The sequence below is a fragment of the Gobius niger genome (assembly GCF_951799975.1).
Source record: "Gobius niger genome assembly, chromosome: 17".
Lineage (NCBI taxonomy): Eukaryota > Metazoa > Chordata > Actinopteri > Gobiiformes > Gobiidae > Gobius > Gobius niger.
In genome coordinates, this window is record NC_136868.1 from 2,486,569 (window position 1) to 2,510,087 (window position 23,519).

Genomic DNA, 23,519 nt, shown 5'->3' on the forward strand with positions numbered 1-23,519 from the left:
TTTTGTCATTTTTTTTGTCATTTTTATTATTATTTGTCATTTTTTTTGTCAGTTTTTGTCAGTTTTTGTCATTTTTTGTCTTTTTTTTTGTCATTTTTTGTCACATTTTTTGTCATTTTCTTTTAATTATTTGTCATTTTTTTTGTCATTTTTTGTCACATTTATTGTCATTTTTTCGTCATTTTTTTGTCAGTTTTTGTCATTTTTTTGTCACATTTTTTGTCATTTTTTGTCATTTTTTGTCATTTTTTTGTCATTTTTTGTCATTTTTTTTGTCAGTTTTTGTCATTTTTTGTCATTTTTTTTGTCACATTTATTGTCATTTTTTCGTCATTTTTTCGTCATTTTTTTGTCAGTTTTTGTCATTTTTTGGTCATTTTTTGTCATTTTTTTGTCATTTTTTGTCACAGTTTTTGTCATTTTTTTGTCATTTTTTTGTCAACTTTTTGAGTGCAGGATTTTAGAGGCAGTTGTGTTGAACAGATCTGGGCTCATTCTACACATTAGGACACGGCAGGAACATATAGGGGGAGGAAAATACATAATTTTAACATTTTTGAACTCTGCATTGTCCCTTTAACATGTTGTAGCCCTTTTTTACTCATACTAACCTTTAGCATACAAGGTTAGAATGAATCTGATTGTAGTAAATATGTTTTTTCTTGAGTGGCGTTTGCTTTTTATTGCTTTTATCATCCTCTAGATTGCCACTCAATCATTTCCTGTACGGGTCAATTAAACAATTACTGAAAATGACCATCTTAAAGCAGTTAAATGAATGTCAGGTGCAAAGTTCTAAATACTTTTTTAAAGCGACTCGGCCGGGTTATTACTATAATCGATGTCTCTGAAAGTAAGCGTTGGCTTCGCACACAGTTTAAACGCGGCGTGACCACAGCCTCCTCTCGCTGAAGCAGCTGCCGCACCTTCTGTCAGCGGCTTCCTCTCTTTGTCAACACTGGAGCGTGGTGAAAATGCCATGTTTGAAATGTCTCGTGTAGATGCCTGCAGTGGCTGATAAGCTTTGTTCTCTCTCTCTCTCCTTTTGGATGGACGCTGGTGCCACTTCGCTCGATCCAAACGCCTGGATAAACAGAAGCTTTAGGAGACGCGGTTCAAAAGGTGAGTCTTAATCCCGTCCACTGGCTCTGATGTAGCTGTGCCTTAAATACAGCTTCTTACTGCCTACGATTCAGCTAGAACTAACGGAGGATTCATGTTTCAACTTGAACTTCCACAGAATCTTGTTAATGCCAACCAGAAAATGTTGCCTGTAGTTTTTATATTTTCGCCCAAACGTCAAAAGTGCAGGTTGCAACTTGACTTTCCATCCACTGTTAGATTCCAGTGATGGAGATTAGTGTAGTATCATGTACTTTAGTAGTTTATTATCGCTTTTAAGTTCTTCTTTTTCATAGCTTTCAAGTTTCTGTAGCTTCTTACTCCATTACCAAGTATGTTTAGTTTTCAAATAGACAAAAGTCATAAAATTTGTTGTGAAATACTCCTCATATTTAAAGGGGCAAGATGCAAGTTGACCATTTTATACTTTTTTTTGGGGTCACTTTTTCAGCGATTTTTGTCACTTTTTTGTTGTATTTTTGTCACTTTTTCGCCGCATTTTTGTCACTTTTTTGTTGTATTTTTGTCACTTTTTCGCCGCATTTTTGTCACTTTTTTGTTGTATTTTTGTCACTTTTTTGTAGTATTTTTGTCACTTTTTCGCTGCATTTTTGTCACTTTTTTGTCACATTTTTTGTTGTATTTTTGTCACTTTTTCGCCGCATTTTTGTCACTTTCTTGTCGCATTTTTCGTCACTTTTTTGTTGTATTTTTGTCACTTTTTCGACGCATTTTTGTCGCATTTTTGTCACTTTTTTGTCACATTTTTGTCACTTTTTTGTTGTATTTTTGTCACTTATTTGTTGCATTTTTGTCACTTTTTCGCCACATTTTTGTCACTTTTTCGCCGCTTTTTTGTTGTATTTTTGTCACTTTTTCGCCGCATTTTTGTCACTTTTTTGTCGCATTTTTGTCACTTTTTTGTTGTATTTTTGTCACTTTTTTTGTCGCATTCTTGTCACTTTTTTGTCGCATTTTTGTCACTTTTTCAATATTTTTATCAACTTTTTTGTCACATATTTGTCACTTTTGGGTCACATTTTTGTTGTATTTTTGTTATTGTTGCATTTTCATCATTTTAAAAGGGACTAGATGCAAGTTGGCCACTTTATACTCACTACTGCCACCTCAGGTCATACGTGTAACTGCACCTTCTATATTAAGCTCGTGCATGACGGCACTTCAGACACAAATTAAAACCTTTCTGAGTGACAGTGCAGGATTTTAGAGGCAGTTGTGGTGAACAGGTCTGAGCTCATTCTACACCTTAAGAAAATACTTCATTTTAACATTTTTAAACTCAGTCTAGCCCATTTAAGAACTACCAATGCTTTTAAATAGGTCAAGGCTACACTGTAATTCCACAAACCCATTGTAAATAGGTTTTGTATTACACTTTTAATCCTCAAACTGAACTTTTTGGGCATTTTGTGTTGTTGTATTATGTTGTTAATGTGAATTGGCTCAATCAAGTCAAATAAAAACAGATTTATCCTGACAATATGTAAGTTCCTCTTGTGTTCTGGGCTTATGAATATTAATATTGCGTGCACTCAACTAATTTTAGCAAAGCAGCTGAGCGATAATAGTATCTTTTAACTCGCTGTCTTTTGTTTTCCAGACCCAAATGTAGGCCAGAGTATAAATAGGCCACAATGCCTTCGCTAAAGCAATTATTAAAAAAAACAAAACATGAGTCAGTTTGATGGTCGGAGTTATTTTTAGCCCGACAGCTCGTCTCCGTGGGCCACTTCTCAAAAACACACACTGGTCGTGTTCTACAGCTTTGGTTACATCGTGTTGCACTGTCTGCCTGGTGGGAGGGGAAGCTCTTCCTGGACATGGAGGTTTGTCACTTTGGAGCAAAGGTGCGTGCGTTACGTGCTTGGCAACTTCTGCAGTAGTTAATGATCAAGATCAGACATTGTACCTGAGATGTATCCACTGATATTTACTGGTGCCTTGTTTTGGACGACTGCTCTGTTAAATCATGTCACAAACCACAATCCCAAAGCTGCATCTCCTCTTAACTTCCGCCTGAACCGAGAGGATCTTTTTCCTCACGTCATCAGATTTTTTTTCCATAATTTTTTGGTTGGATATTCAACTCATTTTTGGAACTCATTTTTTTGTTCATTTTTTTTCACATTTTAGTCATTTTTTAGCAATTTTTTCGTCTAATTTTTGTCATTTTTTGGTCACATTTTTATCACATTTTTGTCACATTTTTGTCACATTTTTGTCACATTTTTGTCCTTTTTTTGTCATTTCTTTTGTCATTTTTGTGACATTTTTGCCACTTTTTCATCAATTTTTCGTCACTTTTTTGTCAAACTTTTCTCACTTTTTTGTCACATTTCCATCATTGTTTTCGTCTCAGTTTTGTCGCTATTTTCACATCTTTTTTCCAGAAGCTTTTGGATTGGGGTAAAGCCGAAACTGGAGAAAATGTGCTCGGTTCAGGCGGGAGTTAAGGGGTTAAAAGAAAAGCATCCAAAAACAAAAACGTGCTGGAAAAGCAACAAAAAAGTGACGAAAACGTGACGACAAAGCGATGAAAAAACAACAATAACATGAAAAAAAACCCACGAATAACAAGAGACGAAAACACAACGAAAAAGCCACAAAAAAATGAGGCGTCACAGTGTTGCTCTCCAGTCAAGAAGCTTTTAGATTTGGGCAAAGCCGAACTGGAGAAAATGCTCTGGGTTAAGGCGGGGGGTCAGAGGTTCACATATGTATTTGTGGAAGTGTCACATTTACGCTAATTTGGGCCAGACTGACCAGAGTCCAGGGCTGGTTTTCAGTCCCAGTCCGGCCCTGCATTATGCCAGCTCAGTCTCACAATAAAACTTAATTTTTGAGGTTTTAATTGTGCGGAATGATTCAAATTACCGGGAAATTATCATCTCTGGCCATGTGTCAATAAAACAAGAAGCCTGAGGGCCACCAAAAATTAGTCTGAGGGCCGCATTTGGCCCTCGCGCCGCACTTTGGACACCCCTGGATTAGATAATACAGTCCTGTGCGGAGATACAACATCCTCTATCTGTGGGACTTCTGAAACTGAAAAGTGATGCTTGTATGAGTTTAACAGGTCATATTTCCCTTTATCCCTCGGCCCAGTCTGACCAGTCTTACGGCTTTACCATTGTTTTCTACAAAGTAAGGCTTTGAAAGGAGGCGCGATGTATATAATATAACAAACTTATAGCTAACAGGCCACGTAACGCTTCAGACATGTGCTCTGTTACATCAATCTGTTTACAAATCATTATATTGATCAGAAACATGTTCATAAATCATCACAGTCATTAATATTTCATGCACTGTTTGAAATGTGTACATGTATTTATTAGCGACGATACACTTTTATCATTTCATGAAGTTAAAGCAGTGCTAAGTAACTCTTTATAGCGTATTAATTGTCCGTGAGAGTAAATACTACGCTGACAGAAAAGGCAAAGGGACAGAGGGATATTGTACATCCAGTTACACAATGGAGATCATTTTTTTCTCTCAAACTTGGCTGTAAATGCTGCTAAAGTGGCGCTAGCCCAAAGTTAGCTTTGCCCGTTAGCATCTTCTGCTTCATGATTCTATTAGTGTGTATTGGTGACTCCGGTCCGGGGGCAGTCAAGTTGCAATTGGGGTTTTCTGGCCAGAGACATCAGGGGGAGATGAAAGACCCCCCACTCATCCCATTAACTGTTTTATTTATTTTTAGTTTTCAAATAGACAAATGTCATAAAATTTGTTGTGAAATACTTCTCATATTTAAATTATTTTTGTCACATTTTTGTCATTTTTTTTGTCCATTTTTGTCATTTTTTTGTCATTTTTTGTCATTTTTTTTGTAATTTTTTTGTCATTTTTTTGTCATTTTTTTGTCATTTTTTGTCATTTTTTCTGCATTTTTTTTGTCATTTTTTGTCATTTTTTCTGCATTTTATTTGTCATTTTTTGTCATTTTTTGTGTCAAGGTACTGTAAAATAAAGTGATCCCCACAGGGCTGTGTAGCAGTTACTGGAAAACAAAGCACGTGATAAAAATTCCTCCAAATACAAATCTTGAAAGTATTAAAGGAACAGGCCGCCGTTTTTCCATACTGAGATATGTTCTTACCTGAGCTTTGACGAGTTCTTTAGGACCTGTCTGATCTTCCCCCGTGCCTTCAGTCACGTAAACACAGCACAGACGGCGTTAGCATTTAGCCTCTCCCTCTCTCCTCTATAGCTCCAAAACTGGTCAAGATAGAAGCTACCAAGCTCTTCCACGTTTTCCCTATTTAAATATGGTTACGTGAAGTGTTCCACTACAAAGTATAATTACACAAAATTAAACAATGTGGATTTTCTAAGCGGATAAAAGGGGGAACTATATTGTAAGGCGTAATAATACCAGGAGTAGTTTGAAATCAGCGCAGTAATCTTCACTTTACTGTGCAGATGCCAAATTACTCCTGGTACTATTACGCCTTAGAACATATCTCAGTATGTAAAAACGGTGGCCTGTTCCTTTAACGCTTAATAAAACACGGATACTTGGTATTGCAACAAAAAGTATTGCCATGCGATGCGATATTTTGTCCCAGCCCTAATAATTATAGTAATTTATTGCTCAAACCAAATGATGAAATGATTAAATTGATGATGGGAGAGTGTGAGCGCAAAGCAAAGCCGTCTCATGCTCCCTGATCCACTCTTTGACAATGTGAGCCTCACGAATCCTGGCATTGTCATGTTGGAATATGCCTGTCATGAGGGAGAAAGAATCCACTGATGGAATGACCAATGTTCAGGTGTTTTTTGTAGTGTATAGATACAGACGGCATCTCTAGAATCGCCCATATATGGTCATTTTTGAAAACAGTTAAGGGGGAAAACAATTATGAAAAAAATCTAAACTTTGTCTAATTATTCAAAAACTACTGTAACAAATGCTGAATTATGAATATAGTTTCTACTAAATAAAGAAACAAAGACATGGGGAGGAGCAAATGTTAGCATCGGGCTAATGCTAACGGTTAGCTAGCGCTTGCTACAACTGCCGTTTTTTCACTTCTACTGAACAATCTGCTGTGAGAAAATATCCACATGGGCCCGATTTACATTTGACTTTATTTATGTGATAAATAAGTTCATATTCCACCAGAAAATGGCTAAAAAGAGTGAAAATTGTGTTTCTCTAAAGATTCTATTTTCCCCCTCGGCGAAGCCACGCCCCCTTCTATGACGAGATGCCGTCTGTATCTATAACCAACTTCTGCCAAAGGTAATAAACATGAACAGACTATGTACCCAAGATAATCAAACTTTATTAATCAATCAGTGGGAAAAAAACATATTGTGGCAGTTCTTAATAGATTTAGTGTACAGTACGCAGACAGGAAAGTCCAGAAAGTAAGTGGGAAGTGCAAATATATGGAATGAACAAAACACAGCAAAGATGGAGAGTAAAACATGGACACTTATTTGTTCTGTTTTGGGTTTCTGTGATTCATCCAGAGTCTCGTCTCGTGTCGTCTCTTGTTTCTTGCTCAGAGGGGAAATGTTTGGAAGGAATGCGTTCAGCCTCAAAACAAGTGTCGTCATGCTCCGAGTGGGACACGTGTGCACTTCAGGTGGAGGCTGGTCCAGAGCAACGTGCAATATTTGATATCAGTCGTTAACTCTGTGATGTCGAGATTCATTTACGGTACAAGAGTCAAAACGAAAAGCCAGGAGGTGTTGTTTTTCACATCTTTGCAGCCCGAGTGCAGAAATGTGCCGGGGACTCGTGATGAAACATTTATCTTTCGGAAGTGATGTGGCCGATGTTCACAGGAAACACTGTCAACCACACGGAGCTGCTGTGTTTGTGCTTTACTGATGCCACACATGTGAAGAGTAAATGTTGACTGAAACCTTATGAGCTGCATCAAGTGGACCAGTGAAAGCAGGTTTTTAGTCAGGTGGAAATGGGAGCATTGAGTAAACAGTTTGAGGAACAGCTTTACGATACAAGGACAAATGCAGTTCACAGTTTAGTTTTTATTCACGTGTTTTTATTCTCTAAACTTGTGCTTTAACCTGGATGCACAATTAACTCTTTATTTTTTCACCAAATAAACCATCCTTCATAGATTTAAATGAGAAATTGTAACTTTTAAGTAAGGGCGCTTATTATACGGCCATTTGCCAACTGAACACACACAACATAAACTTCGTACGCTTTTATGAAGGTCGAAAGGTTTATTTAATGACTTCCGCGACAAATAGTTCCCAAAAGTTTGCGCGTTGCTAGGCAACGTTTTGCTAGGCTAGAAGCAGCAAGGCTAGCAGCTAGCCTAGCTACTTAGCTGAAGGCGCAGTTGGAGGAATGGAGGTGAATCTCTGGGTAAGTTGAAAGTCAGACTCACGCTAACTTCACGAGCGATTCCCCGACTTCTCTCTCAGTGACGGGACAGATAGTGTCGCTGCTACGTACGTGAGGAGTGATATGAAAGCACCAACTCCGTAGCCATTGGCAGCGTCGTTATTTTTTTCAGACGTCCTTTATCAGAAAATAATGACCGGTAGAACGTTGGGAAATCCCATTCAAATCAACGGAGCTTCTACTTACGTTGTGAAGAGCCGTATGATAAAAGGCAGTAACATCTACAGACACATTCATTCAGTCTCGGAAATATCAACGTTTGGAAGGTTTTTATTGAAGACTTTGTTGATATCCCATTTCCTGACTGATCTACTGACCTTTTAATCCTCCAAAAAAAGATATTTAAAATCCCTGTAATAAGGGCTGCTCGATTTTTGAAAAAAAAAAAAATTCCTTTACACTCCACAAACAGGAAAACTGTCTCTATCAACTGTCCTTCAGCTTCTTAAAATACACAAAACATGTCCAGACTTCAGGCTCGGTCTCTGAGGCTGATCCTGAGCTGTCGTGTCGGACATGATTCCAGCTCAGAGAAAGTTTAGTTTTGGTTGTAGCTCCAGAGGCGCCTGCGGCAGCTTCAGCAGAGGAGACGGCGCCTCATGAGGCTCATTTTGCCTAAACCGCGGGCGCCGTAATCCACCGCGGTAAAATATTTTTTCAAAAACAAGACGGTAATTATTGCCAACATTTTTACCGGGGTTTACCGCTACACCGGTAACTGTGACATCCCTATTTGTACCTGATCGCAATTAAGTAACCCCTTAAATCTAAACTTATCTCTCTCCATATCTGATTTTGTCCCTCAAAATACCTGCAAGCCATTTTCACACATACATTGCTTTACTTCTTCTATACAACGTTAAATAATGTGTTTTTCCTTCCAGTTTCAAAGTGCCCGAGGAGGGATTAGTGCAGTTAGAATTTTCAGCCTCCGGGAACATAATGTGTATTGTCGACACCGTCTTGTCCTGAAACTGCTTGTTTCCGCGTCCTGGAGTCATGTGTGTGAGAATGACGCATGCTTCGTGTGTGGGGAGCTCGCTGTCATCAAAAGAAAAGGCTTTGAGGAAGGAGTGACTCAGGCGACCAGGTGATTGCGGCGGCTCTGGGCTAAAGCTGAGTGTGTAATTATAAAGGTAGGAGGCGGGAAGTCCCCTCTGTCACAGCACGAAGAGAGACTCTGTGGAACAGTGAAGCAGCAGGATGAGATAGAGACGCTCTGATCCAGCTGTTTTATTAACAATAACGATATTTAGGGTTTTAGTTTAGCCAATACCTGATACAAGCCGATACCAGGAGGCCTTGTTCTTCTCACAAATTGGTTTGCAGTGAGCGCCTCTAACTCTATATCTTAGACGAGTTGATGCGTACCTGTCTGGTCTTTGTGCCTGTGGAAGAGCGTGGTAGCTTCCAACTTCACCCCCGTTTGGAGCCATAGGAATACATTGGGAGAGGCCAAATGCTAGCAACATCTTTGGTCATTTTGCGTGACTGAGGGCACACACAAAGACCGGACAGCAACTCGTCTGAGCTCAGAATATATCTCAGTGTGGAAAAACGGTGGCCTGTTCCTTTAACCTGATGCATTACAATAGGGCAATGTTACATCAGTTACAGCCGTTTCATAAAATAAAATGCAAAAAAGGCAAAGTCAAAGTGTTGTTTTATAAAGTTAGTGGCTCAATAGTAACTTGTGACCAGGCTTTGTATAGTGTAAAATGTTTAATCAAGATTTAGTTACATGGATAACATCTGTTGTTAGTAATAATCATAGTTTTATGTAAGTGAAGCAGCAAATGAATGTTTATGTTATGTGTGAGATGCTGCGTTCATGTGTTCTTCTGGAGCTGCTCATGTACACTCTCTCAACTGGGGAAAACGACTGATTTGTTCATTTATCGTCTAATGTGAGCTTTTGAGTTACTTTCTTGACTTTAGCGTGAGCTGTCGTCCTCGGCGTGACATAACTGTGAGAAATGCCCAACATTATGCTAGCAAAAAACAAAATTCACATGATATTTTTATCAAATTAACAAACGAAAGTTTTGCTTTTGAGACGTTAACTCCAAATTTAAATGGTTAACTCTGTTCAATGCAGCGTTTCTATTTGATCACATAAATATCCCCACTTTCCGATATAACCACATGAACATAAAACAACTGGGGACAATGACGTCACATCTCGGGAAAACCAGCTCCCCGGTTCTCATGAATGCAGGTCCCATTGAATTCTGACTCACTGATTTCTCATTGATATAACATGGTGGCACTTTTAACACTGTTTCGCGCATATCATGGCCAAAATCTGAGCTGTTAGTGCTTTAGTATCACTTTTGAGGTTCGTTTTGTCAGACACTAAGGTTAGAGATGTTAAAGATCTTTTCCCTTTACATGTTTCAGCGCCATCTGCAGGCCGTCATCAGAAGTATCACCGGCGTGCGGTGACGTGTCACTTATCAGTTCAAAACGAACCTAAAAAGTGATACTAGAACACAAGTAGACACAATGAACGTTACGAAGTTTATACTGTTAGTGCTTTGCTGCTCGTATATTGTCTTTTTTATGTACTGTAGACCTTTTGTAAAGCACTTTGGTCAACAAGAGTTGTTTATAAATGTGCTATATAAATATAAATGCATTTGATGTGCACTTTAAGCGAGCAATGGTGTGTCTTAACAGGGCTGTTTTATGCCATATACTGTGCTTAAAATCTCCTGACTGTAAAACGTGTTCAGTGACTGAATTCTAGAGCAGGGGTGGGCCACATCAGAAACCTGAACTGAGTCAGAGAGCTGCACCAAAATACACGGTGCATTTTGAATAGTAGAACTATCACTTTCATATCAAGCCAAGGACTAAACCACATGCAACCTGTCCAAAAGCAGGTGACAGGGGAGGAAGGGCCACACCAAGACCCCAGTCATCTGGTGTGTGAATTTGGCTATTTACAGTTATAGCATATGGCAAGTTTCCCTTATGTTTTATTTCATTTCCTAGTTATCCAGAGTGTTGCTGATTTCTGGAGATCCTTTTTTTGTAATTCATGCAGTTCTTATATTTGAAGAGTTTCGTGGCGCTAGTGCAAGGCTAGCGCATTTCTACGGTATCAGCTAGCCTACATTAAAAACAGTGTGACCCGCTCCACAGAGCACCTGAGGCAAATCACTGATAACACCAGACTAACCATATAAATACCTGTGTCCATAGAATCATTTTAACCATTTTGCATTTAAAACCACTTATAACGTGGTGTTATAAGTGGTTTGCCTCAGGTGCTCTGTGGAGCGGGTCAGACTGTTTTTAATGCAGGCTAGCTGATACCATAGAAATGCACTAGCCTAGCACTAGCCTAGCACCACGAAACTCTTCAAATATAAGAACTGCATGAATTACACAAAAAAATAACTCCAGAAATCAGCAACACTCTGGATAACTAGGAAATGAGGCCCTATGTCAAAAATCCTGAAATATCCCTTTAATTGCTTAATTCATCACCATCAAGGGCTTTATCGGTTCACAGAAACTAACGATGAATTGTTCTGCTGTATGAAAGGGCTGTGTGAAGCGCAAATAAACAAAATTTGGTCTAAAATGTGTGTATAGACAATAATGATCCAACATTTCTTATGATGGTTCATTATTGTGCTGGAAAAAAAGTATAGTTTATGTAAAATGTAAAACACTTGGAACCGTTATTTAATAATCATGTGATAAAGCGACTAATTAATTGATACAAAGATATTAAAAAGTCATCTTAAAAACAACAACAACAACAACAACAACAACAACATGGCCCCAAATGAAAATGTAATGTGTGCGTTCCAGAAACATTACACTTTCCTTTCATATTGACAGAGCCAGTCGACAGGTCTGATTCATCCTTCTAAAGAACCCTTACCTGTTCTTCTGCTTATATGGAATCCACAAAGCAATGACGTGACATGAACCCGGCCTAGTGTAACCGTATACGTAGAAGGCGGGAATAGCGCACAGTGTGAAGTCAGCCTCGTGCTGCTCAAACCTGGCTGTAAAACTAACAACAAAGGCAAAGTGCGCCATAAACCTTCATTATCAGCAGCGCGTCGCCTCCCGTGATTCACTTTCCAGGAAGATTGTTTTAAAGCGCTGACATATACACTGCTTCTCTCACAGATTCCCCACAGAGCGAGTGAAGGAGAGCCGCCCGCCAGCATCAGCCATGGCTCAAAGTCAGGAGGACGCCGGCAGTAACCCGTCGCACGCCACTTTCGAGCTTTTCATCCAAGCGCAAACTGTCAAAGAAGTCAGACAGCACTTCGCCGAGCTCTGCAGGCAGCTGGAGATTAACCCCAGAGATTACAGGAACTTCTACAGGACGCTGAAGGAGAAGCTCAACTTCTGGAAGGCCAAAGCGCTGTGGACCAAGTTTGATAAGAGGGCGTCGCACGTGGATTACCAGCAGGGGAAGGTCTGCTCCAAGAACAAGGTAATGCTGTCACTGGAATATGAATATAACTAATGAACTCATAGAACCAGAAGGACTGCTTCTGTGACTAATGCGCTTAAGTTGTCATGAGTGAACTTAAACTATTGCTGGGTTGCAGGTTCTAGAATGTGATGATGTCATCGGACCCAGCGGGGGGCAGGAGCCAGTTTTTCCTATTAATAACATTACACTTTCACAAGTCGTAGCTAAAAAGAAAATATATGAATTTAAAAAATGATCTTTAATATCAGTCACTGGGTCAAAGATCTCTCTGTACAAGACCAAAAATTTCCTCAAAAACAAAATAATTTTTCCTCTATATAACAGTATAGGCCTTTAGAATGCTGTGATGTCACCTGCAACCCAGCAATTAAGAGAGATTGGATCCTTTGGTAAATATGAGAAAAGACTGCTGTAAAAATGGTTTGGGTTAAAAAAAATAATAAGAAAATTTTGTGTATGGAAATGGCCCTGACTTTGTTTCAAGTATCCTCTAACCCAGGGGTATTTTGCACGCAAAATATGGTTAACACTAACTCTTCTCATTCATTCTCAATGTTAAATATGGATGCAGTACACTTTTTGACCACTCGCGTCAAATTGGGGGCGCTGTTTCACTCCTTTCGTCAAGTTAAGGAAACACTGTTGTGATGTCTGGGTTTTTATCAGAGCGGTGTAGTATCAGTCTTCCAACTTTTATTTCAAAGGTTGTTGACGTCAACAAAGAAAAGTGTTAAAAATCGACTTATAAAAGAATTTATGCTGAACTGACACTTTCAAAATGATCTAATAGCTTCGGCATTTTCTGTGAGTTACTGAATGAATGAGGCAAAGTCACTGTAGGTGCTGCAGATACAGGTGTTGCTGTTGTTGTTTACATTTTGTGCTATATTTCTACAGATGTTGATTTTGTTCGACTAAAACTAGGCGTTTGCCTGAGTTAACATTAGTATTAATGTAACATGTTATTTGCCTAGATAGAATCAAATGCACATGTAAAAAGTAACAACGTTCTTTTATCTTATAAATGTAACTTTTTCCATGAGCTATTGAAAGTCAGTGAATGAATGGTGCCAAAAGGAAGGATGGGATGAGGTGCTTTATTTGTCATTATACAACAACTTAAAAAGTAATGACATTGATTCCAATGACCATTAATGCAAGTTTCTTTGGATATATGGACATTACTCAACTTAATATACAGGGTGGACAAGCATTAAAAGTAAATAATTATGCCTGAATTAAGGCCATGAATGTAATTAAAAAGCATTAAAGGAATAGGCCACCGTTTTTACATACTGAGATATGTTCTTACCTGAGCTTTGATGAGTTCTTTAGGACCTGTCTGATCTTCCCCCGTGCCTTCAGTCACGTAAACACAGCGCAGACGGCGTTAGCATTTAGCCTCTCCCTCTCTCCTCTATAGCTCCAAAACAGGTCAAGATAGAAGCTACCAAGCTCTTCCACGTTTTCCCTATTTAAATACGGTTACGTGAAGTGTTCCACTACAAAGTATAATTACACAAAATTAAACAATGCTACTACATTGTAAGGCGTAATAATACCAGGAGTAGTTCGAAATCCGCGCAGTATTGTTTAAGCTAAGGTAAGAACATATCTCAGTATGTAAAAACGGTGGCCTGTTCCTTTAAATCAGATTAAAACGAAATCTAAATTTCATTGGACATACAGTTGTTCCTTGGAGGCAGAACCCTTTAACATTGCATAACATTGCTCAACTATTTTTACTGCATTCACAAAAACTCTGGTCTAAAACTAATTCAGCAGCAGTTTTGACTCTCTGATGTGTCCAATTTAGTTTTGAATATCAAAATTTCACCTTTTTCCCCAGTTTGATCGATTGTCTCATGGAGTCAAATATGCCTCCATTATTTTTGAGGCATTAAAATGTAGTGTTTAGGCATTAAAAGGCATTAAAAAGCATCATCTGTGCAAACCCAGGTAAAGAATTGTATCAAAACAATATGATTCAAAACACATTTCCTGATCCCACATTTTCCGTCATTCTTCATTCTTCACTGGAATGCAAACAAGTCTTGAAAAAATATGAACGCATTCTATATTCTTGCATTTGTGACATCATAATTATTGCGTCTTGGCCTTTAAATTCACATAAACAAGCTTTAAATTTGACTTCTTGCTGCCTGTAAAACCCTCTTCTTTAAGTATATAATATAAAGATTATTAGAACAGATATCTTTTTCAAAATCATGCTCTCCCACTCTACAAAAATGCTGTTTTAAATGATAAAATCCAGAAGAGAACGTGCTCATCTAATTCGAACTCCTGAATAATGCTTAATTTGACATACTGTCTGCCCCATCTGTGCGTTGCAGTGCCTGGTGTTGGGGGCGGGGCCATGTGGACTCAGGACGGCCATAGAGCTGTCTCTGCTCGGGGCTCAGGTCGTGGTGATCGAGAAGAGAGAGTCTTTCTCCAGGAACAACGTCCTCCACCTTTGGCCCTACACCATCGTCGACCTGCGCGGGTTATGTGCCAAAAGGTTCTACGGCAAATTCTGCTCCGGCGCCCTGGACCACATCAGTGAGTGCAGCACAACTCTGACTGTTCCTTTGAAAAAACCTGATCTTTTTGTCATTACATTTGCTCAGGTATTCGGCAGCTGCAGTTGATCTTGCTGAAGGTGGCCCTGCTGATGGGGGTGGAGGTGCACACTGGGGTGGAGTTCCAGGGTTTGGTCGAGCCTTCAGGAGAAAACGGTACTGCCCCCCCCGATCAGTGCACCAGAAACTGCAGTTATCAAGTTTGAACCTATTGAATCTGGCAACAGTCAGATGATAAATGATGAATCTGTGACTAATACAGCTTTGCTTCTGCACTAAACGAACACTGATCTGAAGCTGTGTTGTCCTCGTAACAGGCTGGATGGCGCAGATAAAGCCCACGTCTCATCCCACCTCCACGTTCCAGTTCGACGTGTTCATCTCTGCTGGAGGAGGAAGCTACCTCCCTGAAGGTCAGACAATTCAACCGTCCTTACCCAGGGGAAGGGGAGGTGACATCACCAACAGCTGTCTTTCTTCTTCTTTAAAGTTATTGGTGGAGCGCAGGCCAAACAAAAGTGCATGTCGCCCCCTACTGTGTAGTGTCCAACAACAACATAGTGTCCAAACAAAGACATTTAAGGCAGCAAAAAAAGAAAATCATTTCCCTTATTTTATCTCAACAGCTGTTTCATAAAGCTACAGTAGCAAATGATCCATGTGGCTTAAGTTTCTACTAAATGAAAACAAAAGCACAAACTGCCTTCATTTAATCCGTTTCCCGAGTTTACTCTTTAACACTGACATGTGACCGAGCTGTGGGGACGACAACATGTATTTTTTCACTTTTATAAAGTTTGGCTTGTGCAGAATCTTATTTTTTTTTAAAGAGGGGGTATTCTGCTTTTTTCAGTCCCATAGCACCAGTCTATATCACACTACAATGATGACAAACCTTCTGTTGGTCTGTAAATGCAGTAAATTAGAATAACTGCCTTGTATAAAATGTCTCTCTCAAAATGGCTGTAGGGAATGTCTTGAAATAGGCCTCTGTCTCTTTAAGAACCTCTGAGCCTTTAGACACGCCCCCTCCACACGCTGTCTGTGGCATCAGTGGGGAGGGGGTTCTGCTGAGGAGCAGTGGTTGGTTACTCGGCTGGTGACCAAAGCTCGGAGGCGTCTCCAGGAGGTGGGGGCGTTCCTAGGAGGACTCAGGCAAACCTATCCCTAAAATGGCTGCCATCAGAGTCTTTACAGATTACTCAAAAATATGTGAATGTGCCAAGGCAACACTTCAGCCATGTTTTTAATGAGGGAGTGACAGAATAACATGACGGAAAGCTTGAAAAAGGCCATTTTGCATAATACCCCCCCTTTAATTATTTTAATTATTAAATTTTCCCCCTTTAATCAATAGTGGTTGTGCATGAATCACTGGAGGGTGGGGGCGAGGGGGGTGGCGGGATTGGTGGCGCAGTGGCTTATGGGATGGCACATAGCTCCTAATCACCGGTCAGTTATCATCAGATTCCCTATGCTAAAGTGGCTATGATAGTTAGCATCAAGGCGTCTTTTCCTAACTCCTTCCTAATTGCCAGCCCAATTCGGACGCTTCTCATCATGGCGGGCGTTCATGCACATCCGGTTTTGCTTAAGACCTCTTACCAATCTGCTCGTTTCAGAAGGGGCCATAGTTTCTGCTGTTTTTATCCAGTAAATGTAGTTCACACAAGGTGAAAAGTTCGAGAAAGGCCGCACTGCCCTATAATAGCATAGTAGCATTATAGCAGCGTCCCGCCCTCGCTGGCTCTACACAGTGTTTGCTTAAATCTGTTTGTTGTGACAGGGTTTAAGCGTAAGGAGCTGAGAGGGAAACTGGCCATTGGGATCACTGCCAACTTCGTCAACAAGAAGTCAGCGGCGGAGGCTCAGGTGGAGGAGATCAGCGGAGTCGCCCGCATCTACAACCAGAAGTTCTTCCAGGAACTGCACACAACAAGAGGTCCACATTTGGCTTGGGATGATTACTTACACAATGCCTTTGCTTGTAGCGCAGTCCCACAGATAGAGTCTCTGTAGTTTGAGATATTCTTTGACCTCAGGAGTCGATTAATTAACACGTGAGAACCGGAAGAGACGAAGGATATTTTTAGGGCTGCAACTAACGATTATTTTGTAATCGATTAGTCTCACGATCATTTTTACGATTAATCGATTAATCGCTTGGCTGTGAATGGTGTAGTAAAGTTTTATTTTTTCAATTTTTTTTATCACATTATAGCTTAAGTCGCGCTGTTTAACCCCTTAACTCCCACCTGAACCGAGCTTTACCCCAGTCCAAAAGCTTCTGGAAAAAAGCTGTGAAAATAGCAACAAAACTGAGACAATGATGGAAATGTGACAAAAAAGTGAGAAAACATTGACAAAAAAGTGACGAAAAATTGATGAAAAAGTGGCAAAAATGTCACAAGAAATTGACAAAAAAAATTGCTGAAAAAATGACAAAAATGTGACAAAAATATGACAAAAAAATTACCAAAATTTGATTAAAAATGGACAAAAAAATTACAAAAATGTGACAAAAAAAATTACAAAAATGTGATAAAAAATGACAAAACAAATTACAAAAAAGTTACAAAAATGAGTTGAAAAAAAATCTGATGACGTGAGGAAAAAGATCCTCTCGGTTCAGGCGGGGGTTAAGGGGTTAAGGAAGTGCTGATGGAGTAAACTAAAGGGAAATGTTTTTTGAAGGCTCTATTCATGACATTTACATTGTACAAAACACTACAGACCCTAAATATAAAATCAAAGTAGGTTTTCATCAAAAATACTACATTTTTTTGGTCATTTTTGCTCCATTTTAGTCTGTGTGAGCCAGAAAACGATTAATCGATTACTAAAATAGTTGTCGACTCTTTCAATAATCAATTAGTCGTCGATTAGTCGTTTCAGCCCTAGATATTTTTGAACACCGCAAAGGAGGAACGACTCACACGAGTAAAAAATGACTTCACGACTTCCTCTCTGCAGCGGCCAGATTTACATGAGGACGGCCGGTCGCTACTTTTAGTCACGAGCAGGAAATGAGAAATGGATGACGAGAACGGGGAGGTCAGAGTTTGTTGTGACATAATTTGCACCGTGGAGAACAGAACACATTAGTCATGCTCGTGCTTGTTTTCCCATTTACAGAGCGAGAGGGGAAACATCCATTTTTCTGTGTTGTTGATTATTAATATCGTCCTGTAGCCATAGCTGGAGCAAAACGACAGAGAAGTGGATGGGTTTTATATGTAGGGTAGGGTCACCATTTAACAATACCAGTCTGGTACTACGGGTATTGAAACTAACGAAAGTATTGAAAGCAGGTTTAGATCCAATAGATACAGACGGCATCTCGTCATAGAAGGGGGCGTGGCTTTGCCGAGGGGGAAAATAGAGTCTTTAGAGAAACACAATTTTTTCCACTCTTTTTAGCCATTTTCTGGTGGAATATGAACTTATTTATCACATGAATAAAGTCAAGTGTAAATCGGGCCCATATGGATATTTTCTCACAGCAGATTGTTCAGTAGAAGTGGAAAAAACGGCAGTTGTAGCTAGCGCTAGCTAACCGTTAGCATTAGCCCGATGCTAACATGAAGCATCAAGTTAGCATTCTCCGTTATTTATGTATTTTTGGGCTGTTGAACCACTTTGCTCCTCCCCATGTCTTTGTATCATTATTTAGTACAAAACTAAATTCATATGTCAGTGTTTGTTAAAGTAGTTTTTGAATAATTAAAGAGGGGGTATTCTGCTTTTTTCAGTCCCATAGCACCAGTCTATATCACACTACAATGATGACAAACCTTCTGTTGGTCTGTAAATGCAGTAAATTAGAATAACTGCCTTGTATAAAATGTCTCTCTCAAAATGGCTGTAGTGAATGTCTTGAAATAGGCCTCTGTCTCTTTAAGAACCTCTGAGCCTTTAGACACGCCCCCTCCACACGCTGTCTGTGGCATCAGTGGGGAGGGGGCTCTGCTGAGGAGCAGTGGTTGGTTACTCGGCTGGTGACGAAAGCTCGGAGGCGTCTCCAGGAGGTGGGGGCGTTCCTAGGAGGACTCAGGCAAACCTATCCCTAAAATGGCCGCCATCAGAGTTTTTACAGATTACTCAGAAATACGTGAATGTGCCAAGGCAACACTTCAGCCATGTTTTTAATGAGGGAATGACATAATAACATGATGGAAAGATTGAAAAAGTCCATTTTGCATAATACCCCCCCTTTAGAGAAAGTTTAGATTTTTCTCCAAATTGTTTTCCCCCTAAACATGACCATATATGGGCGAATCCAGAGATGCCGTCTGTATCTATTATATTTAGATGTTGCTAAAGATTGTACCCAGCTTCCTTTAGTTTGACCATTTTTGTGATGTTTAAAGTTTCACTTCCTTATTTGACACTGACAGGAAGTGATATAGATAGAGGACAACTATTTTAAACTGTTGCTGTGCCGACCGTGTTATGCTAATGGCCAATGAGTCAAACTGCTATGGAGCTTTACCTCTCTCTATGTCACCTCCCCGGTAGCTTAAAAAAAAACTTTTCTGCCTAAGTTTTGTTTATTAAAATGCTGCTTCACTGAAGTAAAAGAGAGAAAACAGATTATAATCATCTAAATAAGGCATATGTTCAAAAGCCTGTCATATGCACTTTAAAGGAAGTGACTTGGTTGTTTCAGCTCAAATATAAGATTTTTTTTCTCCCAATTATTTCCCCCATTTTGCCCAATTTTTGTTTTATTTTTTTCTATTTGTTTAAATTTGTTTAGCCTCATTTTATAATTTTTTTTTACAAGATTTTTTCCCTCATTTTTGCTCTTTTTTTTGTAATATTTCCCTCAATTTTCCCAACATTTTTCACTGTTTTCTCCCCATGTCTTTTACACATTTTTCCCTTTTTTTTGCCACAATTCCTCCCAATTTTCCCACATTTTTTCCCCAAACCATTCCCCGTTTTCCACACATTTCCTGACATTGGAGATGTACCTTCCACACATTATTGTTCCGTTTTCTGGTTCTAGACGACAAATATTGTAGTCTAGATATCGGAGAAAGTATCGTTCAGGCGTCGGTATCGAAACCAAGTATCGTTAAAGTGCCAGTATCGATAAAAACCTCACGCACCCAGCAAACGTTTAATCAATGAAGACATTAAAGGTTGGGAGTCTTGGTTCGTTGTAGAAAGATCGGGGAATGGCGTGCTACCTTTTGTTCCCACTCACATCTGAAGTAATTTAGACACATGTATTATTCACAATAGCACTTTGCTGCTCTTCCCCTCAGGCATCGATCTGGAGAACATCGTCTACTATAAAGACGACACGCACTACTTTGTGATGACGGCCAAGAAGAAGAGCCTGCTGAAGAAGGGGGTCATTAAACAGGTAAAGCCCCCGCAGCACTTCATCACCGAGGCAGAGCGTGAGACAAAACACGAGCGGGTGTCCAAGTGTGAGAATTAGGCCCGTAATGTTCCCTGACTCAGAGGACATGAAATAGAAGAACACTGGGTCTGTATCATTATTGTCCTATATGGTGCATGATGCTTCTAAACTGTAAGATGTGTCCGTGTTGAACTGTGACGGCAGGAGCGCTTCGTTAGGGCCAGAGGGACATTCATGTTCAGAGTGAGCTCATTTTAAAGCAATACTATGTTTACCATAATAAATCCTTTCCGTAGTCCCTCTGGGGGTAATACAAGTGTTGATGGGATGATTGGAGGGTCTTTCATCTCCCCCCGGTGTCTCTTGCCAGAAAACCACAATTGCAACTTGACTGCCACCGGACCGGAGACACCAATACACACTAATAGAATCACGAAGAAGAAGCTAACAGGCTAACGGGCAAAGCTAACTGCGGGCTAACGTCACTTTAAACAGTATTTACAGCCAAGTTTGAGTGAAAAAAAATATTTTATTGTGTAATTGGATGCACAGTAACCCTCTCTCCCTTCGCCTTTTCTGTCAGCGTAGTATTTACTCTCACGGACAATTAATGAGTTAAAAAATCGTAACTTGCTACAACACCTGCAGTTGCGCTTTTGGCCTCTAGGGGGAAGAGTTACTTAGTACTGCTTTAACCCCTTAACTCCCACCTGAACCGATTACATTTTCTCCAGTTTGGCTTTACCCCAGTCCAAAAGCTTCTGGAAGAAAGCTGTGAAAATAGCAACAAAACTGAGATGAAAACAATGATGGAAATGTGACAAAAAAGTGAGAAAACATTGACAAAAAAGTGACGAAAAATTGATGAAAAAATGACAAAAATGTGATAAAAATTTGACCAAAAAATGGACAAAAATGTGACAAAAAATGACAAAAATGTGATGAAAATTTGACCCAAAAAATGACAAAAATGTGACAAAAAATGACCAAAATGTGACAAAAAATGAGCAAAATGTGACAAAAAAATTACAAAAATGTGACAAAAAAAATTACAAAAATGTGATGAAAATTTGACCCAAAAATGACAAAAAAATGACAAAAAATGGACGAAAAAAAATGACAAAATTTGACCAAAAAATGACAAAAAATTGATAAAATTTTGACAAAAAAAATTGACAAAAAAATGACAAAAAAAACAACAACAAAAAAGCTACAAAAATGAGTTGAATACCCAACAAAAAAATGATGGGGAAAAAAATCTGATGACGTGAGGAAACAGATCCTCTCGGTTCAGGCGGGAGTTAAGAGGTTAAATACGGAAAAAAATAAAACAGATATTTTTTACGTTTTATTTATACATCAAATACATCCAATACATTTACAGCCTCCGAGGTATACAAACTTTTGGCCCTTTTTTCCCCTGTGGCCTCGGTACTTACTTTCGGTTCCGGAGATATCTGCCTTTTTATCGGCATTATTTGGGCCGATATTGTAATATATCCAAATATCGGCCGAATATAGTGGTCGACCTCTATTAAATATGATCCATCTTGCTTAATCAAAGGCTGCTCTGTTTGTATCTTCTGGGTGCTCTGGTTTTTCCCATCAACCTAAACCATGCGCAGTGACCTAATCTGGCCAGCTCGGTTCTAGATTAAAGCTTCTTTACTAGCCCGACCAGCCTCTCCCGCTTTCTGTTTGAATGCAGGAGTGTCTGGGAGTTTGCCTGCAGCCAATCCCAAAACCTTTGCATCTCCGATCACAGATGCAAATTTGTTCCATGGCACTCGTTCAAAAGACTCTCAGAACTTCTCTCACACTTAATTAAAATTGTTTGCCTGTGGATTTGGCAGAAGAGGGCCAACACGTCTTTTGTAAAGGAGGGAAAAGCGTGTAGTCCATTTATCCGGGCCTCTTATTCTCTGCCAATGTCCTTTACAGCTCACTCACACACCACGTCCATGCACGGTGCTCCTGTCCTCTGTTAAAACGTCTCTGATCTCCTCGTAGGACCACAGCGACGCAGAAGACCTCCTCTCTCCCGCTAACGTGGACTACGAGGCCCTGTGCCAGTACGCGCACGACGCCGCCGACTTCTCCACCGGAGGGAAACTGCCCGACCTGCAGTTCGTCCAGAACAGCAAGGGGAGGAAGGACGTGGCCATGTTCGACTTCACCTGCATGCACCGCGCGGAGAACGCCTCCATCGTCCGGGAGAGGAGGGGCAAGAAGCTGCTGGTGGCTCTGGTGGGAGACTGCCTGGTGGAGGTGCGTACAGATGCAACGCCAAGGCTTTCCAGTTGTTTAAGCCTCAGTTGGTTCTTTTTGTTACGGTGAAGTTGTCAGTTCTCTGGCTTCATGACCAATAGGAAGTCAGACTTTGGCGGGGGAAGAGAATCAGCCTGTTGACTTTGCGATTAATGTAAACCACACAGTGAGACATGCATATGGCCACGGACGAGCTGTCAAAGGATCACAAGGGATATAAAGTGTCATGATATGGATTTATGGTTTCCATTATAAAGTATTATTAAAGCTGGCATTAGAGACAGAAAAATAAAGTATTTAGTATTTATTAACCTCTTAACCCCCATCTTAACCGAGCACATTTTCTCCAGTTCGGCATTACCCTAAAAGTCAAAGCCAAATGAGAAAGTGGCGAAAATGCAACAAAAAAGTGACAAATATTAAACAAAAAAGTGACAAAAATTAAACAAAAAAGTGACAAAAATTAAACAAAAAAAGTGACAAAAATTAAACAAAAAAGTGACAAAAATTAATCAAAAAGTGACAAAAATTCAACAAAAATTAAACAAAAATTATGCAAAAAAAGTGACAAAAATTCAACAAAAAGTGACAAATATTAAACAAAAAAGTGACAAATATTAAACAAAAAAGTGACAAAAATTAAACAAAAAAGTGACAAAAATTAAACAAAAAAGTGACAAATATTAAACAAAAAAGTGACAAAAATTAAACAAAAAAGTGACAAAAATTAAACAAAAAAGTGACAAAAATTAAACAAAAAAGTGACAAAAATTAATCAAAAAGTGACAAAAATTAAACAAAAATTAAACAAAAATTATGCAAAAAAAGTGACAAAAAGTGACAAATATTAAACAAAAAAGTGACAAATATTAAACAAAAAAGTGACAAATATTAAACAAAAAAGTGACAAATATTAAACAAAAAAGTGACAAATATTAAACAAAAAAGTGACAAATATTAAACAAAAAAGTGACAAAAATTAAACAAAAAAAGTGACAAAAATTAATCAAAAAAGTGACAAAAATTAATCAAAAAGTGACAAAAATTAAACAAAAAAATGACAAAATTAAACAAAAAAGTGACAAAAATTGATTAAAAAATGTGAAAAATAACCTCGAAAGTGACGGCAACATGGCAACAATGCAAGGAAAAAGATCAATCACTTTTGTCGGCCTTTCACATGAGGCGTGACACTGGCCTATAGGCTGTAAGCTCCAGTGGAGAATCTTTTAGATTTGGGCAAAGCCAAACTGGAGAAAAGGTGGAAGTTAAGAGCTTGAAAAGCAT

General features: G+C 39.2%; 1 protein-coding gene across 1 annotated transcript in view; it reads left to right on the plus strand.

Moving 5' to 3' along the window:
• The first annotated feature begins 902 nt into the window (after positions 1-902).
• mical1 (microtubule associated monooxygenase, calponin and LIM domain containing 1) overlaps positions 903-23,519 on the plus strand; it is a 50,658-nt gene continuing 28,041 nt past the window's right edge. The window contains exons 1-8 of the mRNA XM_079575438.1: positions 903-1,122; positions 11,693-12,005; positions 14,363-14,570; positions 14,639-14,746; positions 14,908-15,003; positions 16,377-16,532; positions 19,864-19,964; positions 21,975-22,232. Coding sequence (XP_079431564.1) covers positions 11,739-12,005; positions 14,363-14,570; positions 14,639-14,746; positions 14,908-15,003; positions 16,377-16,532; positions 19,864-19,964; positions 21,975-22,232 — 1,194 coding nt within the window. The 5' untranslated portion in view covers positions 903-1,122; positions 11,693-11,738. The remainder of the gene's footprint in view (positions 1,123-11,692; positions 12,006-14,362; positions 14,571-14,638; positions 14,747-14,907; positions 15,004-16,376; positions 16,533-19,863; positions 19,965-21,974; positions 22,233-23,519) is intronic.